Source organism: Aedes aegypti, unplaced genomic scaffold, assembly GCF_002204515.2.
Source record: "Aedes aegypti strain LVP_AGWG unplaced genomic scaffold, AaegL5.0 Primary Assembly AGWG_AaegL5_hic_scaff_1067_PBJ_arrow, whole genome shotgun sequence".
Classification (NCBI taxonomy): domain Eukaryota; kingdom Metazoa; phylum Arthropoda; class Insecta; order Diptera; family Culicidae; genus Aedes; species Aedes aegypti.
In genome coordinates, this window is record NW_018734480.1 from 74,759 (window position 1) to 97,565 (window position 22,807).

Consider the following 22,807-nt stretch of genomic DNA (forward strand, 5'->3'; position numbering starts at 1 on the left):
TCTATTGGCTCACATGTACCAAGAAGAGTCTGTGGCACTACTTTATAACGTTAGTCATTGTTAACAGCGCTCTTCAAGATTATTGTCTCATTACTCACAACAATTTTATTACAACTGTATTGCCCCTATTCGCATTATTATCCCACGTTCTATGGAATTTCCTATATACATGGGACTGTTATGCGAATATGGGCATGTAAAGCCAAAGTTAAACGTGTGAGAGGAAAACAGAGCCCTCAAGCTTCTTGGTACAGTGGTCTTCAGGATTAACATATCGAGATAGAATAAAAAGAAACATCCCTAGTGTTGATAATAAATTATCGAGCTGTCAGTGGAATGTGAACGTACCATATTTGACGCGGTCGAGGAAATTCTGAACATTTGCAAAATCAACAAAATTCGTCGGTACCAGCACCCTGCAGTTTTCAGACGGTATCTTATGAGGTTACATATCATTTTCATGTTTACCGCATTGGGAAACCTTAAATCCTGTGAGTTAAAAATTACTTACTTGATACTTGATGGGCTACAATTCGCTGCGATGAATCTGCGCCGAATAGATGATTCTTCTCCACTGGGCTCGGTCCTGGGCCAATCGCTTCCAGTCGCCCTGAACGTTAAGTGCCCTTAAGTCCTCCTCAACTGCAAAAAGCCATCGTGTGGGCGGCCTACCACGAGGTCGGCGGCCTCGTCCGAGAATATTATCTTTGCTTGTCGTTCTTCCGGCATACGGGCAACGTGACCCGCCCAACGCAGCCTGCCGTGTTTTATGCGCTTGACAATATCCACCTTTTTTATACACTTGGTACATTTCGTGATTCATGCGACGCCGCCAGATGCCGTTGTCTAGTTTGCCGCCGAGTGTTGTTCGCAGCACTTTACGTTCAAACACCCCGAGAGCTCTCCGGTCGACTTTCTTCAATGTCCATGATTCATGGCCATAGGGGTCATGCACAAACTACGTCACGCTTCAAGAGGGGGGGGGGGTTAAGCCAAGCGTGACAAGCCTTACAAAATTTTCAAAGGACTCATACAAAAAACGTGACAAAGGGGGGGGGGGGGGTTTGGTCAAAAAAGTTGAAATTTAGCGTGACATAATTTGTGTACCATCCCATATATGACAACAGGAAGGATCAGTGTTTTGTATAACGCGAGTTTTGTTTTCGTTTGCAGGCTACTTCAGCTGGTTACGGAGCCCGTAGAAAGCCCGACTCGCAGCTGCAATGCGTCTTTTCACCTCGCGGGTAACATCATTATCGCATGTCACTAGTGTTCCAAGATACACAAATTCCTCCATCACTTCAAACTTTTCCCTAGCACCATTTCGCTACCACTAACACGACCGGTCCCACGTTGACCAGCAGCTATCATGTACTTCGTTTTTGTGGTGTTGAACGTGAGCCCGATCCTCGCTGTCCCCCTCTTGAAAGGTATGAACGCCTCTTCCACTGCCCGATGGTCAATCCCGATGATGTTGATATCGTCCGCAAAGCCAAGGAGCATATGAAAACGTGTGATAATGGTACCGCTTATCTGCACACCGGCTCTCCTGATAGCTCCTTCGAGCGCTATGTTAAATAGTAAGTTAGAAAGAGCGTCACCCTGTTTCAATCCATCTAAGGTTACGAACGAGGACAAAATCTCGTCCATCGCCCGCACACTAGATTGCGATCCATCAAGCGTTGCACGAATCAGTCTAATCAGCTTCGCCGGAAAACCATGTCCGGACGAGTTAAAAATTACATTAGACCAAATTTAAGATACAGTATTGTGGAATTGGTCAATTGCGCCGAGATATTTGGAAGATGTCTGGTGCAACCAGGCCGATCCTGAAAGGTCTTGAGACTTTGTAATGACCATATGCAATAATTATTTGACAAATCATGCTTTTGACAACATTGTGGGAATGGCCACTTCCCTCCGGGCTTCTGGAACATATCTGTCGCAAATGAACTGAATAAATTAAATGAACAAACGAATGAAATTATGTCCACAGGAGACTACAGATATTCCACATCTCGATGTTCTATATTTCTATAGAGGGATTCCACGGAGGCATGCAAGTCGATTCTGATCGACCATTTCAAAAATATCTGAAACTTTGCACAGTTTTTTAGTTCCATCTAAATCGTCATTTTCCGATATCAAATCTTCAAGTTGAGTCACGACTAACTTTTCAAAAGGGTGTATGTGAAAATGGTTCAAAAATATTCAAAAGGCTGCACAGCAAAAACGGTTCGTTCGATTGTTAGACAACTAAAGAAACAAAGTTAGACAACTAAATTAAGATTCAAAAAAAAAAAATACACACAGTAAAAAAAATTTTTTTTGCATTAAAAAACATCATTTTTGTCACAAAAACTCAAATATCTCAAAACCCTATCGGAATACCAACGTAATTTTTTGAAGGAAAACGGTCCATTATATTAGCTATCTACTTGATGGTAAGCCAATAAACAAAAAAGTTATGACATTTCAAATATTTCAAATTTGACACTTAGTGAAAATTTTTTTTTTTTCATTGTTAATTTTTTTAGGACCGCAGTTTGTTGCTGAATTTTTTGTTAAGGGTACCACATGAGGTTAACAAGTTGTTTTCATGATATTTTATTTAATTATTCATAACTATTATAGCATCTATTAGAAAGTTAGACGCGATCCAGTGTTGTGATCTAAAGTCTTGATAGTGTCATTTTTTTATTGTACGTAACTGATGAAAAATTCTCTCAATAGTGTTGAAACCTTTTGATAAAAGAAACCTATAAGAAATCTAATATTGAAGACAAAAGCTACAAAAAAAGTTTTCTATACAGGTATACGACTAGTTTACCTGCAAAAAGTTTACCTCGTAGAGAACAAGGCGGGTCTATACCCAGGTGATCTAGTATACGTAAAGCAGGTCGGTTTTCTCGGCGCTGGTTTTCTCCACAAAGTTAAAATCTGATTACACCTGGGTATAGACCCGCCTTGGTAGAGAATAGACTTTGTTAATCATATTTGGGAGAAAGCGAGTAACTTCAACAACATCAAAAACATGATAGGTACATACCATGAACATACTCACGAAAAAGCTAAAAATATACTACCACTATGGTTATAAAAGATTTAATTGTAAAATTTTTCTTCAGTCAAGCAAACCACACCAAACTAGTCAGTAAAAACTTAAAAGTGATTTTGTTTATTAAAATCTAACGAGCAACATGAGTAGTCGCTTTCTCAACTGTTGCAGGCCGTTTGCAGAAAAAAAGTGTTCGAAAGAGCTACGAAATCTCACCGAAAGCACCATAGATAAACTGAAAGCGGCTGGTTATGCTCCAATGTCTACATTGAATACAAATTTACGCATTTGTACGTCCTGCCGTTTAAACGTTGACAAACGGGCAATCTGTACATCAGTGCTTCCCAAACTTTTTCAACTTTCGCCCCCTTGAGGCCAACATTTATCAGGAATCGCCCCCCTGATAGGTTATTTCAATATTTTATGTAATTAGTGCTGTACGTCAAAAATGTCTTTGACTCGCATATCACCATACAATTACTTTTAAGTACATTTGAAAATATTTTCCTTAACATCGATGTCTCAAAATTATTAGGAATGATTTACTAGATTGCAATTTATAACAGCAATTTAAACAATATTTTGCGTACATTACAGGCTACTGAATCAGTTTTTGACACAAGTTCAGCGTAATTTGTTACGTAGTTGGGGAATGATTCGTTAATGGTAATTCCATACTGATTTGGTCGGTGTTCAGACATACTGGACTACATGTTATTCTGGCCTTGTGTAGATATGTTAACTACTGCGCCAATTTTGGTTTTTACGATGATATTTTGATACAGAACTTTTATCGAATAGACAAGTTTTGATATTACAGCAAATAAATGCAAATATTGTGTTGTTTCGAATGTTTGGAGCACATTTCCTTGAAACTACTAAAAAGCACTTGGTCCAGTCTGACTAAACACCGACCATTTATCTTTAATTTCTACAACTACTGCAATAATTTTAAGAAATTGTGAATTATAAAAGTTTGACGTATCTGGAAACGATTTTTTTTCATTCAATCCAATACATGAATATATGACAATCCAGAATGTTTTTCAACTCATATTTCAATGCAATATATAAAAGGGTATGCAACCAAGAAAAAAATGTCTCTTAAATGATTTGTACCATGAGAAATGAAAAGAAAGAGTGTACCGAATCTTCTTGTTTTCTGTAAAAAAGCTGGATGCCAATGAAAGAAATACATAGCTTCCTAACCTCAAAGTTGCCACATAAAAAAATCCTTTTATAAAATATTGGGCATTTGCTAAAAGTTCTAAAAATTCTCAGATACATGTTTTGTACATCCAAAATATGTTGTGTTTTAAATGTTATCTGTGACCTTTCATCCAACCTTGTAAAAATCTCAAATACCGATCATTCTTAAAACTTCAATGATATTAAAAAACCTGAATGCATGTGTTTGACAATTATCAAGTGTAGTCTATCATAATTTTAAAATGACCCTGATTGGAGGAGATATATCGATCCAAGGTTAAATATTCCTGGAATCAGTTTGGAATTGATTAACCTTCAGGTGAGAGTCCTAAAAAAATTATCAGTAATTATTTTCAAATGCTCCCTTGTTAGCCTTTTCGCCCCCTCTCTGAATTTTTCGCCCCCCCCCCAATTCTATTTTACAAATTTTCGCCCCCTTTAGCCTGAAAATCGCCCCCCGGGGGGCGAATTCGCCCACTTTGGGAATCACTGCTGTACATCATCGGTGGATCAGGTTGCAGGAAGTTCGAAAACAACAACAACTGAGGAATTACTAGATGCACCGACAACAACTGAGGAGTTACCAGAAGTACCAAGTGCAGATAGTCTTGCCACGGTACCATCAGCGACATCTGTTTCAACAAATCAATCAGAAGATGAGTGCATCCAGAAGGTCAACATCGAACGCTTCAACGAAGGGATAGCTGGAATAAAAGTGACTCCTTATTCGCTGAGTTTGAAGAAAATTATATTGATCAGTTATCATTTGAGCAATGGGTGACCACGGATAGGTGTGACCTAAAAACTATTGTAAAACCTGTAGATGGGTTTGTGTCATTTTTTTGCTTGAAATTAGAAAGTTTAATTCCTCACGACTTTATTAAAACAGAGCAATCCCGCTTTTTAAAAAATACGAAAAATACATTACAAGATGGTGAATTTTTAGTCATTTGTGATTTTTCTGACAACTATAGCTTTGTATTGCAAGATGAAGTGCAGTCCCATCACTGGAACGTACAACAAGCTACAATTCATCCATTCGTTATTTATTTCAATGGAAGTACGCAAATTGAACATTTTAGTTTTATTGTAATTTCCGAAGATTTAAGACACGACTCAGTATCTGTAAATTTGTTCATTGCCAAAATGATGAACTTTTTACGCGTTGATAAGGATAAAGAAATCAGAAAGATATATTTCATGTCTGATGGAGCAGCATCGCAGTACAAAAACCGTAAGAATTTTTCGAGCGTATGTCAATTTAAATCAAAGTACGGAATTGATGCAGAATGGCATTTCTTTGCTACGTCACATGGCAAAGGTACTTGTGATGCTATTGGAGGAACCATAAAGCGCATGGCCACAAGAGCAAGTTTAGCCAAAGAACGTGAGCATCCAATTAAAACTGCAAAAGAACTATTTGATTGGGCGAATCGCAAGAAGAAGATTTAACAAAATTATCATTTTGTTTTACTACTACTGAAGAGTACGAATTAACGGCATCAGAGCTCAGCGAGCAATATAATAACGCGAAAACGATCCAAGGAACCCAAAAATTTCACTGTTTCATTCCATTGTCAGAAAATAAAATTAAAGCAAAACTATACTCTAACTGCACTGATAATGATGCAAAAGTATTCGATATTGTAAAAAAATTGAATAACAATAAATAAATAAATAAGTATTAATAAAATGTTTTCATGATCTCATAACGCATACCCAAATCCAAAACTTTTAAAGTTTATATATAACATTTAGAAACTCATCAATCATACTCTAAAAAAAATATCCTGGTAAAAAAAAAATATTTTCGTGTAATCTGTTAATTCATTTTAATTTATACATATATACATATACATATAATATTTATACATATACATAATATTTATACATATAATATACATAATACTAATGAATACATGAAAACGACTTGTTTAATTCACGCAAGGCCCTTAACAATAAAATCAGCAACAAACTGCGGTTCCCGTAATAATTTACACCGGAAAAAAATGTTTTTCTACTAAATGTGAAAATTGTGACATGTTTGAAATGTCATAACTTTTTTGTTTATTGGTTTACCATCATCAAATTTATGGTGGATAGCTAATATAATGGACCGTTTTCCCTCAAAAAATTACGTTGGTATTCCGATAGGGTTTTGAGATATTTGAGTTTTTTGTCAAAAATTATGTTTTTTAATACAAAAAAATTTTTTTTTTACTGTGTATTTTTTTTGGAATCTTTATTTAGTTGTCTAACTTTGTTTCTTTAGTTGTCTAACAATCGAACGAACCGTTTTTGCTGTGCAGCTTTTTGAATATTTTTGAACCATTTTCACATACACCCTTTTGAAAAGTTAGTCGTGACTCAACTTGAAGATTTGATATCGGAAAATGACGATTTAGATGGAACTGGAAAACTGTGCAAAGTTTCAGCTCAATAGAAAAAAATGAATTAAAAAATTTACCAAATTTTGGTGCTGTTGCTTGGAATCACTCTATAGGGAGAGATCTATGTCGATGATTTCTTCGATCCCTTCAGTTTGCATACATATTCTTTCTCCATATCTCGATATCCTCCTTATCTCGATACCTCCATATCTCGAGGTGCTCCTGTTGATTTATTGTTCCAAATTTTCTCTCCGTATGTCGATAAGACCATAATCAAAGGTGACTAGACTAGATTTTACTGATTCAAAACAATTTCAGAACGCGAGATGACGTCTGCATGTTTATTATTTTTCTGGTAACAGAGTGATTTTCATTCACGGTAAAAAGAAACAAGGTATGGACCAATGCACGGGTACACTATTTGACGTTTTAGCTTTGCCGTGTTATTTATGTGACCATGGAAACCCGTGAATTCGGCACTGCTCAAATGTCAAATTAGTGAACTCGTGCATTGGTCCATTATTATGGACCGATGCACGAGTTCACTAATTTGACGTTTGAGCGGTGCCGAATTCACTCGTTGCCATGGTCACATATATAACACGGCACCGCTAAAACGTCAAATAGTGAACCCGTGCATAGGTTCATACTCCGAAAAATTGCATTTGGCAGTGACGTCATTCATATCGCAAACTCGAACGAGTGCAAAAGAAAGCATGGCTTGCTCTCTTTTACTATCCTGTAAGCCTCATGCTTGACGATAGGAATGACGACACATGTTTTGATTGAAAACCGTTATTTACACGTGGGAATAACCTACCTTGTTGTGTCTACCGTGGTGTTCATTAAAATTTTTTTCTTTGTCTCGATCTCTCCGTATCTCGATGGTAACTTCGATATCGAGATGTGAAGAGGCGACTGTAGTTCTAGGTATATTCTACTTAGGTATAAAAATATCAAATATAACAAGCTAACGAATAAAACGATTTGTACTTCAGCATGATTTGATCTCAACTTCGAAACTGTAAGGAAAAATGGTTCCATAATATAGCCTCTTTTGTGGATTGAGGTAAATCTGGATTGGAAGCCATTCCATTTGGGAAAAAAATCGGTTGGAAAAAAGGTTTTCAACAGCTGATTTCAAAAGCAGACGTTGGGTACGCATTCTTTGTTTTACGATACTGTGAAATGCCCTACTGCCGTGATTTAGAACAATTATTTTTATTTGGTTTTACTCTAATCAACTTGAATTAACTTTACTTTACAATTTACTCGGTTTATGGCACGCTCTCCACGTCCTGGTGAACCTGGTCAATCCACCTAGCTCGCTGCGCCACTCGTCTTCTTGTTCCGACCGGATTCGTTGCGAACGTCATCTTTACAGGACTGTTGCCCGGCATTCTTGCAACATGCCCTGCCCATCGTATCCTTTCAGCTTTGGCCACCTTTTGGATACTGGGTTCGCCGTAGAGTTGGGCAAGCTCGTGGTTCATTCTTCGCCGCCACACATCGTTTTCCTGCACACCGTCAAAGATCGTCCAAAGCACCCGTATTTCACGGCTAACGTTATTGTCAGCCGTTAGCAAGGATCCAAGGTAGACGAACTCGTTTTGGCCGCATTCACCACCAGTCCAGCTTTTGCTGCCTCGCGTTTCAGGCGGGTGTACAAGTCTGCCACCTTTTCAAATGTTCGGCCGACAATCTCCATATCATCCGCGAAGCAAACAAATTGACTGAATCCCGTAAAAACCGTACCCCGGCTGTTAAGCTCGGCTCTCCGCATAACACCTTCTAGCGCAATATTGAACAACAGGCACGAAAGTCCATCACCTTGTCGTAGTCCCCGGCGGGATCTAAACAAACTGGAGTGTTCGCCTGGAACCTTCACACAATTTTGCACACGTTCCATCGTTGCTCTTATCAGTGTCTGTTGATGGCTGCTTACACTGTTCTCCAGCAGTCTTCAAGCGGGGCTTTATCCAGCTCACCCTCTTCCGGTAATGCAGCCTCTTGGTGCGAGAAGTAATTCTCGCATAATTTAGGACAACTTCTTAAAAGCCATTGAAATTTTTTTGATTTCTCCAAGCATATGAACGAATTTACACGTTTTTTTTTTATTTACCGGAAGTTAATTAACAATGTTATGATAAACAAAATATAATTTTATATCTTGGCGGTGATGGTTTGGATGTTCATCCATTCTTTCGTTCAGAAACAATGGGCTACCCACTTAGTTACCAATGGCTCTTAGGGCGTTATCATAAATTATGCGAGAATTGAAAATGAGAAATGGAAAGTGTTTCTAAAAGACTGAGACAGAAAGCAAATTCTGTCCCAGATGAGTTGTTATGCCTAGAAAAATAAGCCGAAGAGAGCAACAGCAGTTCAAGTCGAGCGGGCTGTCATCGTGTGTTCAATAAGAAGAATTCTAATTTCACTCGCAAAACGATTTACTGTGTGTTGTTACCTACTATAGTTTGTTCCATTCTAGACCGAGTTAACAGTAGGACAGATAAGCCTTTCTCTAAATTTCTACTAACCATTATCTTTCCATTGCCCTTTTACCGTCCGCCATTTTCCCTATTTTAGTACTTATGGTAGAAACAAAACTGGGTTCAACACAAAAAAGACGTTATGCAACGTCAAAAAACCCAAACTCCGAAATGCACAGACTAGCAATAATGATGTTTTCTTTAATTAAATTACGTTAAATAACAGCGTGCGAAATTAAATTCGCTGCTTATAACTAAATAGACTTATGATCTTAAAAGATGATGAACTGTATAGTAGCTGTCGTTGTCAACGAGTACATCTCGATACTAACACTTATGAGTGATCATTTTATGTTTTTTCGATCTATTCTAAAACTCAAATTTAAAATGTCCAACTGCAGCAAACGGCAAATTTCGAATTAAATAAGATGAGAGATAATGTAATCGCTTTCTAGTTAGTTCACCTTGACTTTGTTCACGGTCAGGTGACAAACAAATGTGTACAGCTTGGGAAAGTGGAAAATGGCCAGATAAATCACTCCCAGGTACGCCACAATCATGAACGTCAAGAACAGATCGAACACGGCTGGTTTCACGTTGTAGATGTTGAGCAGGCCGTCGCGTTCGTCATACAGCATGAAATCCGGTTCGCGAGCGTCCGGCTTATCGAAGCTGACTTTCACATTTTTAAGGTACTTTTCGAAGGCATTTTTGAGATCATTGTTCTGCTGACTCGAGCGCACTTGCAACCACGGTCGGATGCTGTCTTTGGTGATGGCCATGGAACCGGTGAATATTTCACCGCTGCCGGCGGAATTGTCCAGGGGCAAATTGTAGATGTAGCTCGCCAGGGTTTCGGCTAGGATTTTCACATTGGTTTCCAACTTCTGGAGCTGCTCCTCTTCGTCTTCATCGTCGAAGATAGTGTTGCGGAGGTAATCTTTGTGGGACTGAAATCAAGGGTTAATTGTTGTTAACATTGCAAAATAGTCCAGAAAGCAGATTTATGAGGAAAGATGCATTAGGAGATTTAGAATGAAACTTAAGACAAAAACTGTCTTTTACAGTTGTTTAGGTTACACCATGAAACTGAATACAGGATTCTACGCTTTTCAAAATGGATTTTCAGTCCGCTTGGAGATTTTCAATATGCTGACATGAATAGGGGCGCAAACAGCTCGCTTCAGTTATTGCTTGGAAGCTTTAGTATACATTTTCAATACGTTTCTGAGTGATTCCGCATTTTCAGATTATGCCTTATGTTATTTTCCGTCTTGTGTCAAACGTCTAAGGTCGTCTGCCTTTTGTGATTCCGCCTTTCATGTTCCCGTCTTTTGTTGAGGTCCCGCTTTACTATAATGTTTACAGCATACGTGATTATGTCGAGGATGGGATTGGATCCCAGGTCTTCGACGTGATAGGCGTGTGTTGTAACCACTACACCAGGTACGTCCCCTTCGAATTAAATTCATATTCAACTGTTCCAGGTTTTATTCACTGAGTGCTTTCAAGTGATTATGTCTGATTCACTTCATATTCCTGTATTTTAATGTTGATGCACTTCATATTCAAGTGATTTAGGATTGATTAGAGTTGCTCCATAACCATGTGGTTCATGGATTCACTGCATGTTCAAGTGAGTTTCTGATCTAATTCACTTATCTTTAAGTGATACAGGAATGAGTTACTTCATATTCACCTGATTAAATTATGAATTACTTGATATTCAAGTAGTTCAGGTTAGGTACACCTCGAATTTACCTTGTACTTTGTACAACACCCTTGGTTTTGCGAATATCCCAGGAGTCTGACCACTTAGAAACATGACGTCTTCGGCAAAATTGTTCAGTAGCTTAAGGGCTATCATTATCATAGCCAAGAAATTCGGGATTTTGCCACTAGGCGGCGCTAGTGAGCATGAAAGCTTTGTTTCTCAGATCTCAGGATCCTGACCACTTAGAAAGATGGCGTCTTCGGCAAAGTTGTTCGGTAACTCAAGGACTTTCATTGTTTGAGCTAGTTGATGCAAAATGTTGCCACTAGGCGGCGCTAGTGAGCATAAAACATTTGTTTCGCAAATATCTCAGGAGCCTGATCACTTAGAAAGATGGCGTCTTCGGTAGAGTTGTTCAGTAGCTCAAATTCTTTCCTTTTATAATCCTTAAAGTTCGAGATATATCGTATATCGTGTGGCAGGTACGATGATACTCTATGCCCAGGGAAGTCAAGAAAATTTCCAATACGAAAAGATCCTGGACCGACCGGGAATCGAACCCAGACACCTTCAGCATGGCTTTTCTTTGTAGCCGCAGACTCTAACCACTCGGCTAAGGAAGGCCCCACATACTTGCTGTAATCTCTTATTTTTCTTTTCGTAGCATCATACAATATCTGATTTGTTATGAATAGTTGACAATTGCCAATAGGTGCCTTCCTTAGCCGAGTGGTTAGAGTCCGCAACTACAAAGCAAAGCCATGCTGAAGGTGTCTGAGTTCGATTCCCGGTCGATCCAGGATCTTTTCGTAATTGGAATATCCTTCACTTCCATGGGCAGTATCATCGTACCTGCCACACTAAGCTAAGAAGCAGGCTCTGTCCCAGTGAGGACGTTATGCCAAGAAGAAGAAGAAGAAGAATTGTCAATACGGCCAATTGAAATTTACGGTGGCGATGACGATTGACGATGTCTATGACTGGGGCACTTCTACGAACGGAGAGCTCCTCAGTGTTCCTAAATTCACAAACAACGCAGTAAATCACATGGTGTAGTTGACGTCATGCAGTCGTGTCTGGTGAACAACCCCACTGATTTTTTAAAGTATTTTACTTTGAAATACGAAATTCTGAAAAAGCTTCCAAAGCAAATGACAGATTCGCCCTAAAACCATAACGTAATTGAATACTCACAATCACAGCACCTATCATCTATCATCTGCAAAAAGCTACTGCACCACTGTTGTTAGAGTCTCACCCAGAATTGATCGAAGTTGTGTCCATAGTAGTCCTACGTCAACCCCGCGGTAATGTAACATACATTACCCACCCCAATTTTTTTAATTGAAAGGTCTGCCTTCCGGATGTTCTTCCATAACAACTTTGCCGAAAACTCGAGCTTCCTATCTCATGTGGATCACAAAAAGGACTTGCTTAAAATGCACAATTTGACATGCTTACTAGCACCACCTAGCGTTTGCTTCCGGATGTCCATGTGATTTACGCGGTGAGTCACTTTACTCGATTCGAGAATTGTCGCCTCGCTATACGAGACCAACAAATCGCACTCGTAGAATCAGCCAAATTGTTTGAAGTGTTCTGCAAACTTCCTAGATAAAGAGAAGAAGCATTTTATGAGAATCTTTTATGATAGTGTCTGAAAACTATGCTTAGCATATCAATGGTTGCTATTCCGTGATTGATCGAATACAGTGTATATGCAAAACGAATCAACTAGAAGGTCGGCTGGGATTGACCATCATCTTCTTCAGTGTGCATAATTTAGTGCCTCCATTTATACAGGGTCAAAAACGGTGCCGACCACGTCTTTGCAGTCAGGTGGGATTGGGGGAAGGAATGTTAGTGTGCAACCTTTGCTATTTGGACTCCGTGTTTACCTCTGCATCTCCACAAAGGTTACTGCGAGAGAAGTTTGTTAACACTTCAGTCGTCGCGCTGTTGTATTTTGCACAACACTGTTGAAAAAATCTCGCTTTTCGTTCACAATATCAGCGTGGTTGTTCTGACGGTGGCAAACCGCGCGACGACTGGAAGGTTAATGAAGAGGATCGTTGCTTCACAGGATTTTTTTTGATAATCGATTAGACTATGATTAACAATTAATTGAGAACTTTTAACATGCTAATAAATATAATATTTTCATTGATATGAAAAATTTACAATTAGAAGAGAATAATGTCGACACTGACGAACCATTAAAAAAATGGACAAATAGATAAACTCAACATTCTTACAGCTGGCAGGACGAAAACATGTGTTATTATATTTTACTCATACGAAAAGAAAAACAAAACTCGATTGGCTGGACCATCACAGATTACTTTAACGTCGACACTTACAGTGGTGAACCATTTAAAGTTTGTTGAAAAATCATATTTACGTTCCACCGTTGTAACGATTAAATATGCAGTCATACATTAAAAACGTAAAATTCTTACAGATTTTAAATGAAAGCATGAAACGAGCTCACCAATTGATCCTTTATCCTTGACTGAGCAGCCATAATCCACTTTCAGCTTCACTTAACGTATACTGACAGAAAGAAATCACTCTGGAGTCGCAAGAAAAATAACATTTTTGCTTTTCATGCAAAAATTCGCTCTGATGACACAAAAAAAACACGATTGCTTTGGACTTCCACGAAGCACTCCGCACTGCCCTGCAAATTGCGGAAGTGAGAAATTGAGTGGCATTCTAAGCGAAATTCAATAATAAACTCTAGTAAGAGCTCGAAGAACCTAGCTAATAAAAACAATTTTGCAGAAGACACTCTTTTTGTAAGTTCCGCTCTAATTCTCCAAATGCATCTATCCTCGTCAATCTGTGCATTGATACTACAAAGTTAGGACATTTGGTTTGATTCATGACAATACCTACCTTCAAATTGGAAACGGTAAACGCTGGCATTCGCTTCATACTGAAACGCTCATGTTCCCAAGCAAGCAACGTATCCGCCAGGTTGATTTTTTTGTGTACCCCTTCAACAGTTATGTTTCCATACCGCTGTGCAACAGCCTTCAGCGTTTTGTAGAAACTGTTCATTGGTGTGCCCTCTTTGGGTGGTTTCGAAACATGCATGAAAATGTTATCATTGGCCAAGGCTTTGCTGATGGAGTCCAAGCAAATGACGAATTCCGCCTGCTGAATCTGTACGTTTTCGTCCAGATTGGAGTCGAGCCATTTCTTCATGCCCTGGAAGTTCAACAGACTGCCCGACTCGGACACCAGGAACATCAACCGATATTTCGGGATGCTGGCATGTAGCTTGCTGAACAACTCGACCAGTGTGAGCAACACGGTCACATCGACATTCTTTAGGGGACCGTTTATCAAACCGAAAGTGTCCAGATGGGCCGTAAGGATGATTAGAGGTAGTTTACTTTCGCCATCGCTGGTTTTGATGGCATGTTTCGTTGGGGTGAGTTCACCCTGTATGATTGGTATTTTGGATTGCTTGATCGCGGTGTGACCAGTGCCGGATACGACAATCTGGTAACCGTTGGCCGAGATTGATCCCATGATTTCACTGATGGCCGATTCGCGCTCTTGGGAAGACTTTTTCTGATTTGCACTGGTCGTTTTGGTAACGTCGTTGATTATCTCGTTCATTTTGGGATTGTACCGCGAGAAGTACACCGGAATGGAGATCTCCTGCAGCATCATGGCTTGTTCGAGCATGTGGATGTGCTAAAAGAAGAACAAGAAGGTGACGAAGTAAAATCTTGTTAGTTTCATTTCATGTTTGCACAGTTCACTAATCGGATTAGATAATTATAGACCGACACCGCTTCACAGTGGCGCATTTTTATTCAAAGGTCGGACAAAATCTCAAAGGTGTCCCAAATCGACAGGAAAGTCAATCAGCAATGACCTTTAAAAAAGTCAAATTGAAAATTCGTTTTTCTAGTGGAGTTAACTCAGATTGGGGTTTTTATCCAATAAGGCTGTTATTACATGAAATTTGGTTGCAATACAATTTTTTTTACAGAAGCTTAAACCTGAGAGAGACTCGCGAAGAGGAAAAATATCAACGTCATATGCAGCCCAGATTCCCCTCTCACGAAACGTCAAATGCAGCCCACCGTTTTTATGGCTGAAAAAGTGAAAAGTATTGTGTTCAAAGTAAATTGTTATTGAAAACCTCAGTCAGCGGAGCAGTTTTTTCCAAAGTTGCTGATAAATCTAAGCAGAAGATTAATTATTTCAAATGTCTGCTACGTTGGCTGGCATGAAATTTCACTCAAACGGCTATTTATGATTCGATGTGATGCAAACTCAATCATTTTTTGCTGAGAGGTTCATGTGAGGATTTGAACAGCTTGCGCATGATTGGTATAAACACAAAGTGGAATAAGAAAAAAACTCAGCAATCACAGAAAAAGAAGACCGTCTTCGCGAGTCTCGTCTCAGGCTTTAACCAAAAAAAAAAAGGTAACGAGATACAGATTTGAATGATGAACCAGTTAAGTTATAATGAAAATTGGAAATTAAATTTTCACCTCTCGAGGCAAAGAAGGGTAAGCAAAATTAGCATGTACTCAACATAAAGTTTTGAGGGTTTGTCCGGCAATGCGCCACTGTGCGCTCCTTGAAGCTAAATGTGGTAAGTAAGAATGCAAACTTCGTAAAGACGAACCAACCTGTTTCTCTTCCAGGCTAAGGGAGGCAAAATCCTCCGGCAGAAGAATAACCAATCCGCCAGCTTTGGCACGGATTTCCCGGAACTGGTCGATGGTCATGTCCTGGAAGCGGGTGACAACGCAGTGTCGGGAAGTTTGCCAGGTGTACAATGATTTGGCCTCCAGATTCAAGGTGGAAGCACGGCAACCTGTAAACGAAACGAAAATAATACAATCAGAAAATATTATCGTAATCCCTAATCTAATTAACGGTACCGGTGTGCCTAGGCCAGGCTTGCCCAACCTTTTTGAATCGCTGGCCCAATATCAGAAATAAAATTGTGCGAATGTGCGGGCCAACATTTTTTAGTTAATGACTTTCAACATTGTCAAAAAATCGTTCAGATCAGTCATTAAAAAAACGTTTGGAAAAATTGAAGAATAGTTAAATGATTCTAAATATTATGGTCAGACATCTGTGGAAATGCTTCCTAGGAATTTGTTATTTAAAGTCTTATCCAAAATTTTATGAGAATTACATACTCATTATTACACTAGAATCTTACAGAATGCTTTCGAAAATCTAGCTTTGGATTTTTTTAAGAATGATGTCTTGAATTGAATTGAAATCTTACTCAGAGCTTGGTTAGAAATTGTCAAAATATTTTTTTTATAATATCATCTCAAAATTCGGCCCAATGTTCGCTGAGAATCATGCTCTGGATTCTGTGAGAATCTAGCTCAAGATTTTTCTAGAATTCTGTAGGAATTGTTCTTACGATTCCGTCTGTAAGAAATAACAGTACATATATAGATAGACATGCAGTCTACTTTTGATTGCTGAAATAAATAAATAAAAAATCTTGCACAAGAATTTTTAAATACTGTTATGTAATCTTTTTCAATGATTCAAGGTCAGACAGCAAAATAATAGTGACTTTAGTCACTGAACAACCGAACAACCGAAAAAGTGACTTCCTAACTTCAAAGTCCGAAATAAAAGTTCAGAAACGAAAACATGGTCTTTATAAACAATAACAATAAACACGTTATGTAAAATTAAAATTCAAGCTACAAAGCTAGGCATATGCAAATACTTTAAATCTCGAATTACTGTCAGTAGGGGAAATCTCCTTAATATTCAAAATTCATCATCTCTGAAAAAAGAAATAATGATAAAATTCTTTAGCATTAACGGTAAACTTAATCATCAGAATTCATTAAAGCTGTGTAATATGCCAGATTTGCGGAACGAATTCCTGGAAAAAGTGCTTGTTGCACACAATGACAAATATTTGGCGTGGATTGATACAGAGCAAATTTCGCCAATATTGAAACCGCTTTGAGTCTGTTGGTTTATGCCTTGTCAAATATTTGCACATTTGGCAAAGCGTGTACTGATAGCTTAAGAATTGATTTGAAATCCAACTCTCCAACAACTCCAACTCACTCACAAGGTAGCTTCGAAGCTTTATCGATTTTCGATGAACTCGAAAAAAAAAAAACTAAATCAGATGGTTATTGTGCGATACTAATTAGTGAATGATGTAGATTTATTACAACAAGCTGGATATTAATCACAATCGTATCACTAATGACTGATAAATAACGCTTTTTTAACTGATTTCGAAACAATTAGCACATAAGCCAAAGTGTGTTTTAGGTTTCAAAGCGCGTTTTTAGAAGAACAATAGTCGTTTGAAATCGTAGCCTAGGGTGGGCTTAATCCGCGAGAGATGCCTGGCGAATTTGTTAAATTTGGTTGTTAAATTTTCTAAATTTCTTCTAAATTATTATTGGCATAAATCCTGAAGAAATTTCTGGACAAGTTTGATATTTTTTGTTGAAATTTCAGAGAAGTTTTGGGCTGCTTTCTTGGAAGACTTTTGTTGAGCTTCCTTCAAAAGGTAGGTTAGAGATCCCTTCAGGCTATTCCTCGTTTATTTCTCCAGAAATTCATCTGAAGGAACTAAAGGCTGAGAAATATATCTAGAAAAATATAAATAAATGGAAAACCGAATTTATTATTTGGCAAAATGCCATTTGAAATATGTATAATACACTTGCATCATTTTTGATACACACAAAATGATCAATTTTAAAGGGTTAGATCTGATTTATTTATGTATCGATTTGAATGAAATTTTCACAGTTCTTCAGAGATAACTTAGTTTTAAACATTTATTTTTGAATGATTTTTCCATTAACGAATTCAAAAGCAATAACGGTTTGATTAAAGTGAATTTTACGACATTTCTTCATAATTGACACAGCTTTAAAGAACTAACGAATAGCTTCATAGTATCTTCAACAAAGTTGTAAGTCTAGACGATATGAACAAGTGTGCTTATTTTTTTTTAATAATGAAAGCAGATCGAATTTCAAATGTACATTTCTTCATGGATTTTCATAAGACAGAATGTTCTAAACAATTGGTCTTTTCATAAATGTTCTTGAAGATAGACGTGACATTATTCGTCGTTAGAACTATTTGCCCTATCACAATTTGCCAGTATTACGGAGTAATAACTGGAATTGAAATTTTATTAGTCAACGATACCCCGTTGAAATACATTTGGTATTACTTTCGTCAGGTCAAAGAAAAACTAATCGATAGATACATTATACATAGGATACAAAAACAACAGAAAAATCTACTACTTGTACAAACAATACTAATTAACGATAACAATGAGGCTATTCAGAATCATTGAAAAATGATGATGAAAAAATTCCATTAAATCAAATCTTGGGGAAACGTAACGTAGCTATAGGTAGCTAACAATAATTCTATGCAATGAATGCACCATAACATGAATTAGATTGTTTCTAATAAGAAAATATTAGATTCCAATTGAAATGGTGTTGAAATCCACACATTGTCACACAGAAGCTTCTTTTCGCTTCGAAACATATAACAAATGTGTTTATAGGCCGTCATTCAGATATTTTTCCTTGATTTCGAAGCATTTTCTTTTCGAACTTAAGATTTATTTCTCTGCGTTTGTTCATGACGATACTCACGGTTTTTTTTTTAACTCCAAAAATAGTGATAAGAAAATTCAATGTTTCATAAGTACTTTCTAAATTTGAATAATTATGAAGCATTCATAAAAACCAATAAATTTCGAACTCCGAAGAATCGAATATATACGTATGGGCGGTGTTCAGACAGACTGAACCAAGTGTTTTTTTTTTTTAATAATTTCAGGAAAACGTAACCCAAGCGTTCGGAGTTACAAATATTGGCATTTACTGTAATAATAGAGCTTATCTGATTGATGAAACATCTGTATCAAAACAGAGTCGAAAAAATCAGAATTGACAGAGTCCTTAACTTATCTTTGAAAGGCCAAAATAACTTCTAGTCCGATCTGTCGGAAATATTAGCTATAAAATCGAATTAAGAATGCAAAATTGCTATGTATTAATTAATATATTATTAACCCTTCGTGGGCTACCCAACATGAAACCGCGAGCCGTACGTTGGGAAGCCCTGGCCTAGGGCCTTCGTCAATCTAAAGACAAAACTGGTTGAAACTGCCTCCCAGCATAACCTCTCAACGATATCCAATTGATGGACGTTTCATCACATAAAACTGTACTCCCGTGGGCTCAAAAGCCCCGCACCTACCGTAGGGCGTTCCGTGAACATCGAACTGGGACATTCGCTGGACGCCAAACTCGCTGGCGGCCAGGACCGGGTTGGACGAGCAGATTATCAAAATCGGTAATGTGATTAGCAGATAGTAGGGCAGTCCACCGCGAAATATATCGGCGAAGTGATCGGCATCTTCGAACATCTTCACTAGCACTAGTTGCTGCTGCTCTGCGGACCAAGTTTCAGTCTACACACGAACTCGCGGAACGTGCACACTCACGGGACTAGTCGGAAGCGATTGAATTCACTGCACTTTGGTGTTATTCGGGACCGAATAAATTAGAAAATCTCCGACATTGGTAAAAGACACGGGAGTACGGTAATGAGTGTAATGAAGTGACAGACTGACTGATTGCGCTGTCGCTGACGTCTGACGCTGGACAGTGGGCCGCTCAACAATTTTGATCACAAAAAAGGTAAAATGAGCAGGGCTCTGAGGCAGGCCCATGACAACCATATATCGATACACAGTGTTCTTCGTAGCCATCAGGATGTCCCTGGGCGATAAATGAATATCGCCCCACTGTCAGTTGTGACAACTGTGAAAATAAAGAATATTGCTTTGTTTAATTGTTTGTTATGGTTTGATTATCAATTTTTGATATTGTTAAATCAACTAATAAAGTGCCAAAAAGTTGAAGCACATTCAACATTTCGATGGTTTTGGAAGGAGAGCAAACATTAAAAGGCATCCTGCAAGCCTCCAAGCAAGCAATCAGTGATTTCTCGCGTAACTTTTCAAAACGTCCTAAGTAACAAATGTAAACAAATCGAGATTATCATTGCAAATCATTTGCGTTGCACCACTTAGCAGCACACTAGAACACTCGTTCTGATATATTAACAACAAATTAATCTATTCAAAGCTTAACAAAATGACCAATGTTCAAAACTGCATCGCTTTTAATCAATTGTTACATTGGACCTTTGATCAGAGAACCAACCACATGTCCTATGTAACATTTATGAATAACCACGATTCTAATGTTACATTGGACATTCCTGAATAAAGCTTTGGAATGGAGTTTAAAAGGTAGAATGATTTGTAGAAGCGTGTCTGAGACACTACTTAGATGCCATAATAACTGCTTCTCAATCATTTCAGTCGATATTTCAGAGTCGCACTGCCTCGCAAAATTGAAAACGCTCAAGTGACAAAAAGAGAATGAGTTACACAAAACTGTATTTTGGTCTTTTTGCCAAACCATGTTTTACCGTTTCGCTGGATTGGATCAGCTGCAACATCTCTTTTCATATTATTAGCGCATTGCGTGCATATAGGGGAATGATATTGAGCACAAGATTGAGGCATCATGATGTCACTGTATCAATCTGATTCAGATGCATGGTCGATCAAGCATATAAATATGCTTCCCGGCAGCAACACGAGCAACGTACATGCGCGACTTGCTCACACATATTTGCAGAGCGATCAATCACCGAAGAGAGGAGAAGCTGTATGTATTTGTTAGACGTGGGCTCCTTTCTCGAGTTCCTACAACAAGATGGACGGGCAATTTCTTGTTTCAACCGACGGCTGGTGCTGATTGCAACACAGCCGTCACCACCACCACGTCATGCAGTGGGAAACTCTCACATGATCATGTGGGCGAAACCGTCATAAAAACGGGGGGAAAATTGAGGGAGAATCAGTGAGAGAGCAAATGTCCTACATACAGCTCAACGTTTCCCCTCCTTCTGTTGTTACATAGGACACATAGACGGATGGGAAGAAGTGACGCCGTGGGAATGAATGAATAAAAAAAGCACAGCTGGTGGTCTCCGATTAGCACACCGCAACAAAATATCGATTATCAGCGTATTGAGTGCATGTAGGGAAATGATATTCAGCCATCATGATCTTATTGTATCAATCCGATTCAGATCCATGGTCGATGAAGCATATTACATATGCTTCACGGCAGCAATACGAGCAACGTGCATGCGCGACTTGCGCACATATATTTGCAGAGCAATCATTCGCCGAAGAGCGGAGAAGAAGCTGTATGTATTTGTTTGGCATTGCGTTTCCTACAACACAATCGACGGCGCCGTCATCGTCATCATTTCCCACCGCTATTTCTTGTTTGCGCCGACGGCTGGTTGCCGAATGCAACACAGTCGTCACCACCCGTCGTGCAGTGGGTAACTCACACACGAACAAGTGTGGGCCGAAACCCAGCATTGAAACGGGGGGAATATTGAGAGAGAAACAGTGAGAAAGCAAAAAGGTCCCAGATACAGCTCAACGTTTCCCCTCCTTCTGTTGTTACATTGGACACATAGACGGGGGGAAAAAGTGACGGCGTGGCATTGAATGAATCAAATTGTTGTTGTTCGTGAGAGACTTTAACCCGAAGGTCATTTCGTCTCTTCTTGCAAATGAATAAAAAACAAAGCACAGCTGATGCCTGCGATTATCACACCGCCAACAAAAATGAGCAGTTCAACTTGAATGTTGAAGCAGTTCAACGCACGTGGATACAAAATGAAATAAAAACATGATTCTTGTCGATGCTCAAATCAAAATATCCGATGTTACTATAACTGAAACAAAATGACAGAATATGAATGTCCAATGTAAACAATTGTTAAAACAGAACGACCTATGTGATTTATCCTATGTACATATTTTTGGTCAAAAGTCCTATCTGATGTTTTTATAGATTTCAGTGTAATTTCCAAATAAATTGACAAATTTCATTTCATACGTTGAACTCTATTACATGCTTCCCTCTACAAGCAACACAGTGGGGGAAAAAATTGTTTCATTTTGATACAGTTTCAAAATATATTTTCACACCTTCAAGCTCGATTTACTCGAAATGTTGCGAATTGTTAGATAGGCCGTTTTGAAAAGTCTACGCGAGATTTGATTGCGACACTTGCTCGAGTATGGATCATAAACATAGTGATCCTTTATAGAGAGATAAGCGGAAGAAAACTGGAATGATTTGGCAACAGACCAGCAGTGCTGATTTTGCTCGGCGTCGAGAATAATATTGTAACACAGACATGACTTCCTCATTGCTAAAAGTGTATTTTGTTTCGTTATAGATCTTTGAGCAACATATCCAAACTAATAAACAGCCAAAAAAATAAACAACTAAAAATCGCATTGACAAAAATTTGAAAAAGAAAAATATTTCATTATTTTCCTTCATGCAAAATTACTTTGACCGAAATAATTTCAAGCGGATTACACTACTCCTCAAGAAAAGTTCAAAACAAACATAACGCTGTTCGTTTGGCTCACACTTTGACAGCTCTCGCTGCTCGATTGGCTCACACTTTGACAGAAATGTCAGCTTCCGCGAATCTCTCTTATGAAGGATTACTATGCGCTATGTAGCACACCAGATCCACTGTCCAGCGCAATATGCCCGACGTTAGGTTCGACGTATATGGGCTCATTCACAAATTTCATAACGCTGAAGGGGGTGGGTGGGTATCCTCGTTTTGTTACGGCTCATAAAAAAATTGTAAAATGTTCATACAAAAAGCGTAACGAGGGGGTGGTGGGTGTCGGTAATGGCCATTTTTAGCGTTATGAAATTTATGAATGAACCCTATATATATATACTGCTTCGCGACTAAAAACGGGTGAACCAACGTGCGAAGCTCGTTTTTAACAACTTCGCCA

The 22,807-nt window shown here is 38.5% G+C and overlaps 1 protein-coding gene across 1 annotated transcript; it reads right to left on the bottom strand.

Annotated features, from left to right (window-relative positions):
• Positions 1–9,254: 9,254 nt before the first annotated feature.
• LOC110680221 (nicalin-1-like) lies at positions 9,255–19,530 on the bottom strand. Its single transcript, XM_021856034.1, has 4 exons — positions 19,138–19,530; positions 15,525–15,712; positions 13,762–14,571; positions 9,255–10,099 (listed from the first exon to the last, which is right to left on the bottom strand). The coding sequence occupies exons 1-4, from the start codon at positions 19,304–19,306 to the stop codon at positions 9,605–9,607; spliced, it is 1,662 nt and encodes a 553-aa protein (XP_021711726.1). The 5' UTR covers positions 19,307–19,530; the 3' UTR covers positions 9,255–9,604.
• Between the last annotated feature and the right edge of the window lie 3,277 nt (positions 19,531–22,807).

Bases quoted from the DNA above. Each gene is read 5' to 3' on its own strand.
- LOC110680221 (XM_021856034.1), bottom strand. From the start codon at position 19,306: ATGTTCGAAGATGCCGATCACTTCGCCGATATATTTCGCGGTGGACTG. The intron at 14,572-15,524 runs GTTGGTTCGTCT...TTCTTCTTTTAG, and splicing joins TTAGCCTGGAAGAGAAACAG to CACATCCACATGCTCGAACA. The intron at 10,100-13,761 runs GTAGGTATTGTC...CCTTGATTTCAG, and splicing joins TTACCGTTTCCAATTTGAAG to TCCCACAAAGATTACCTCCG.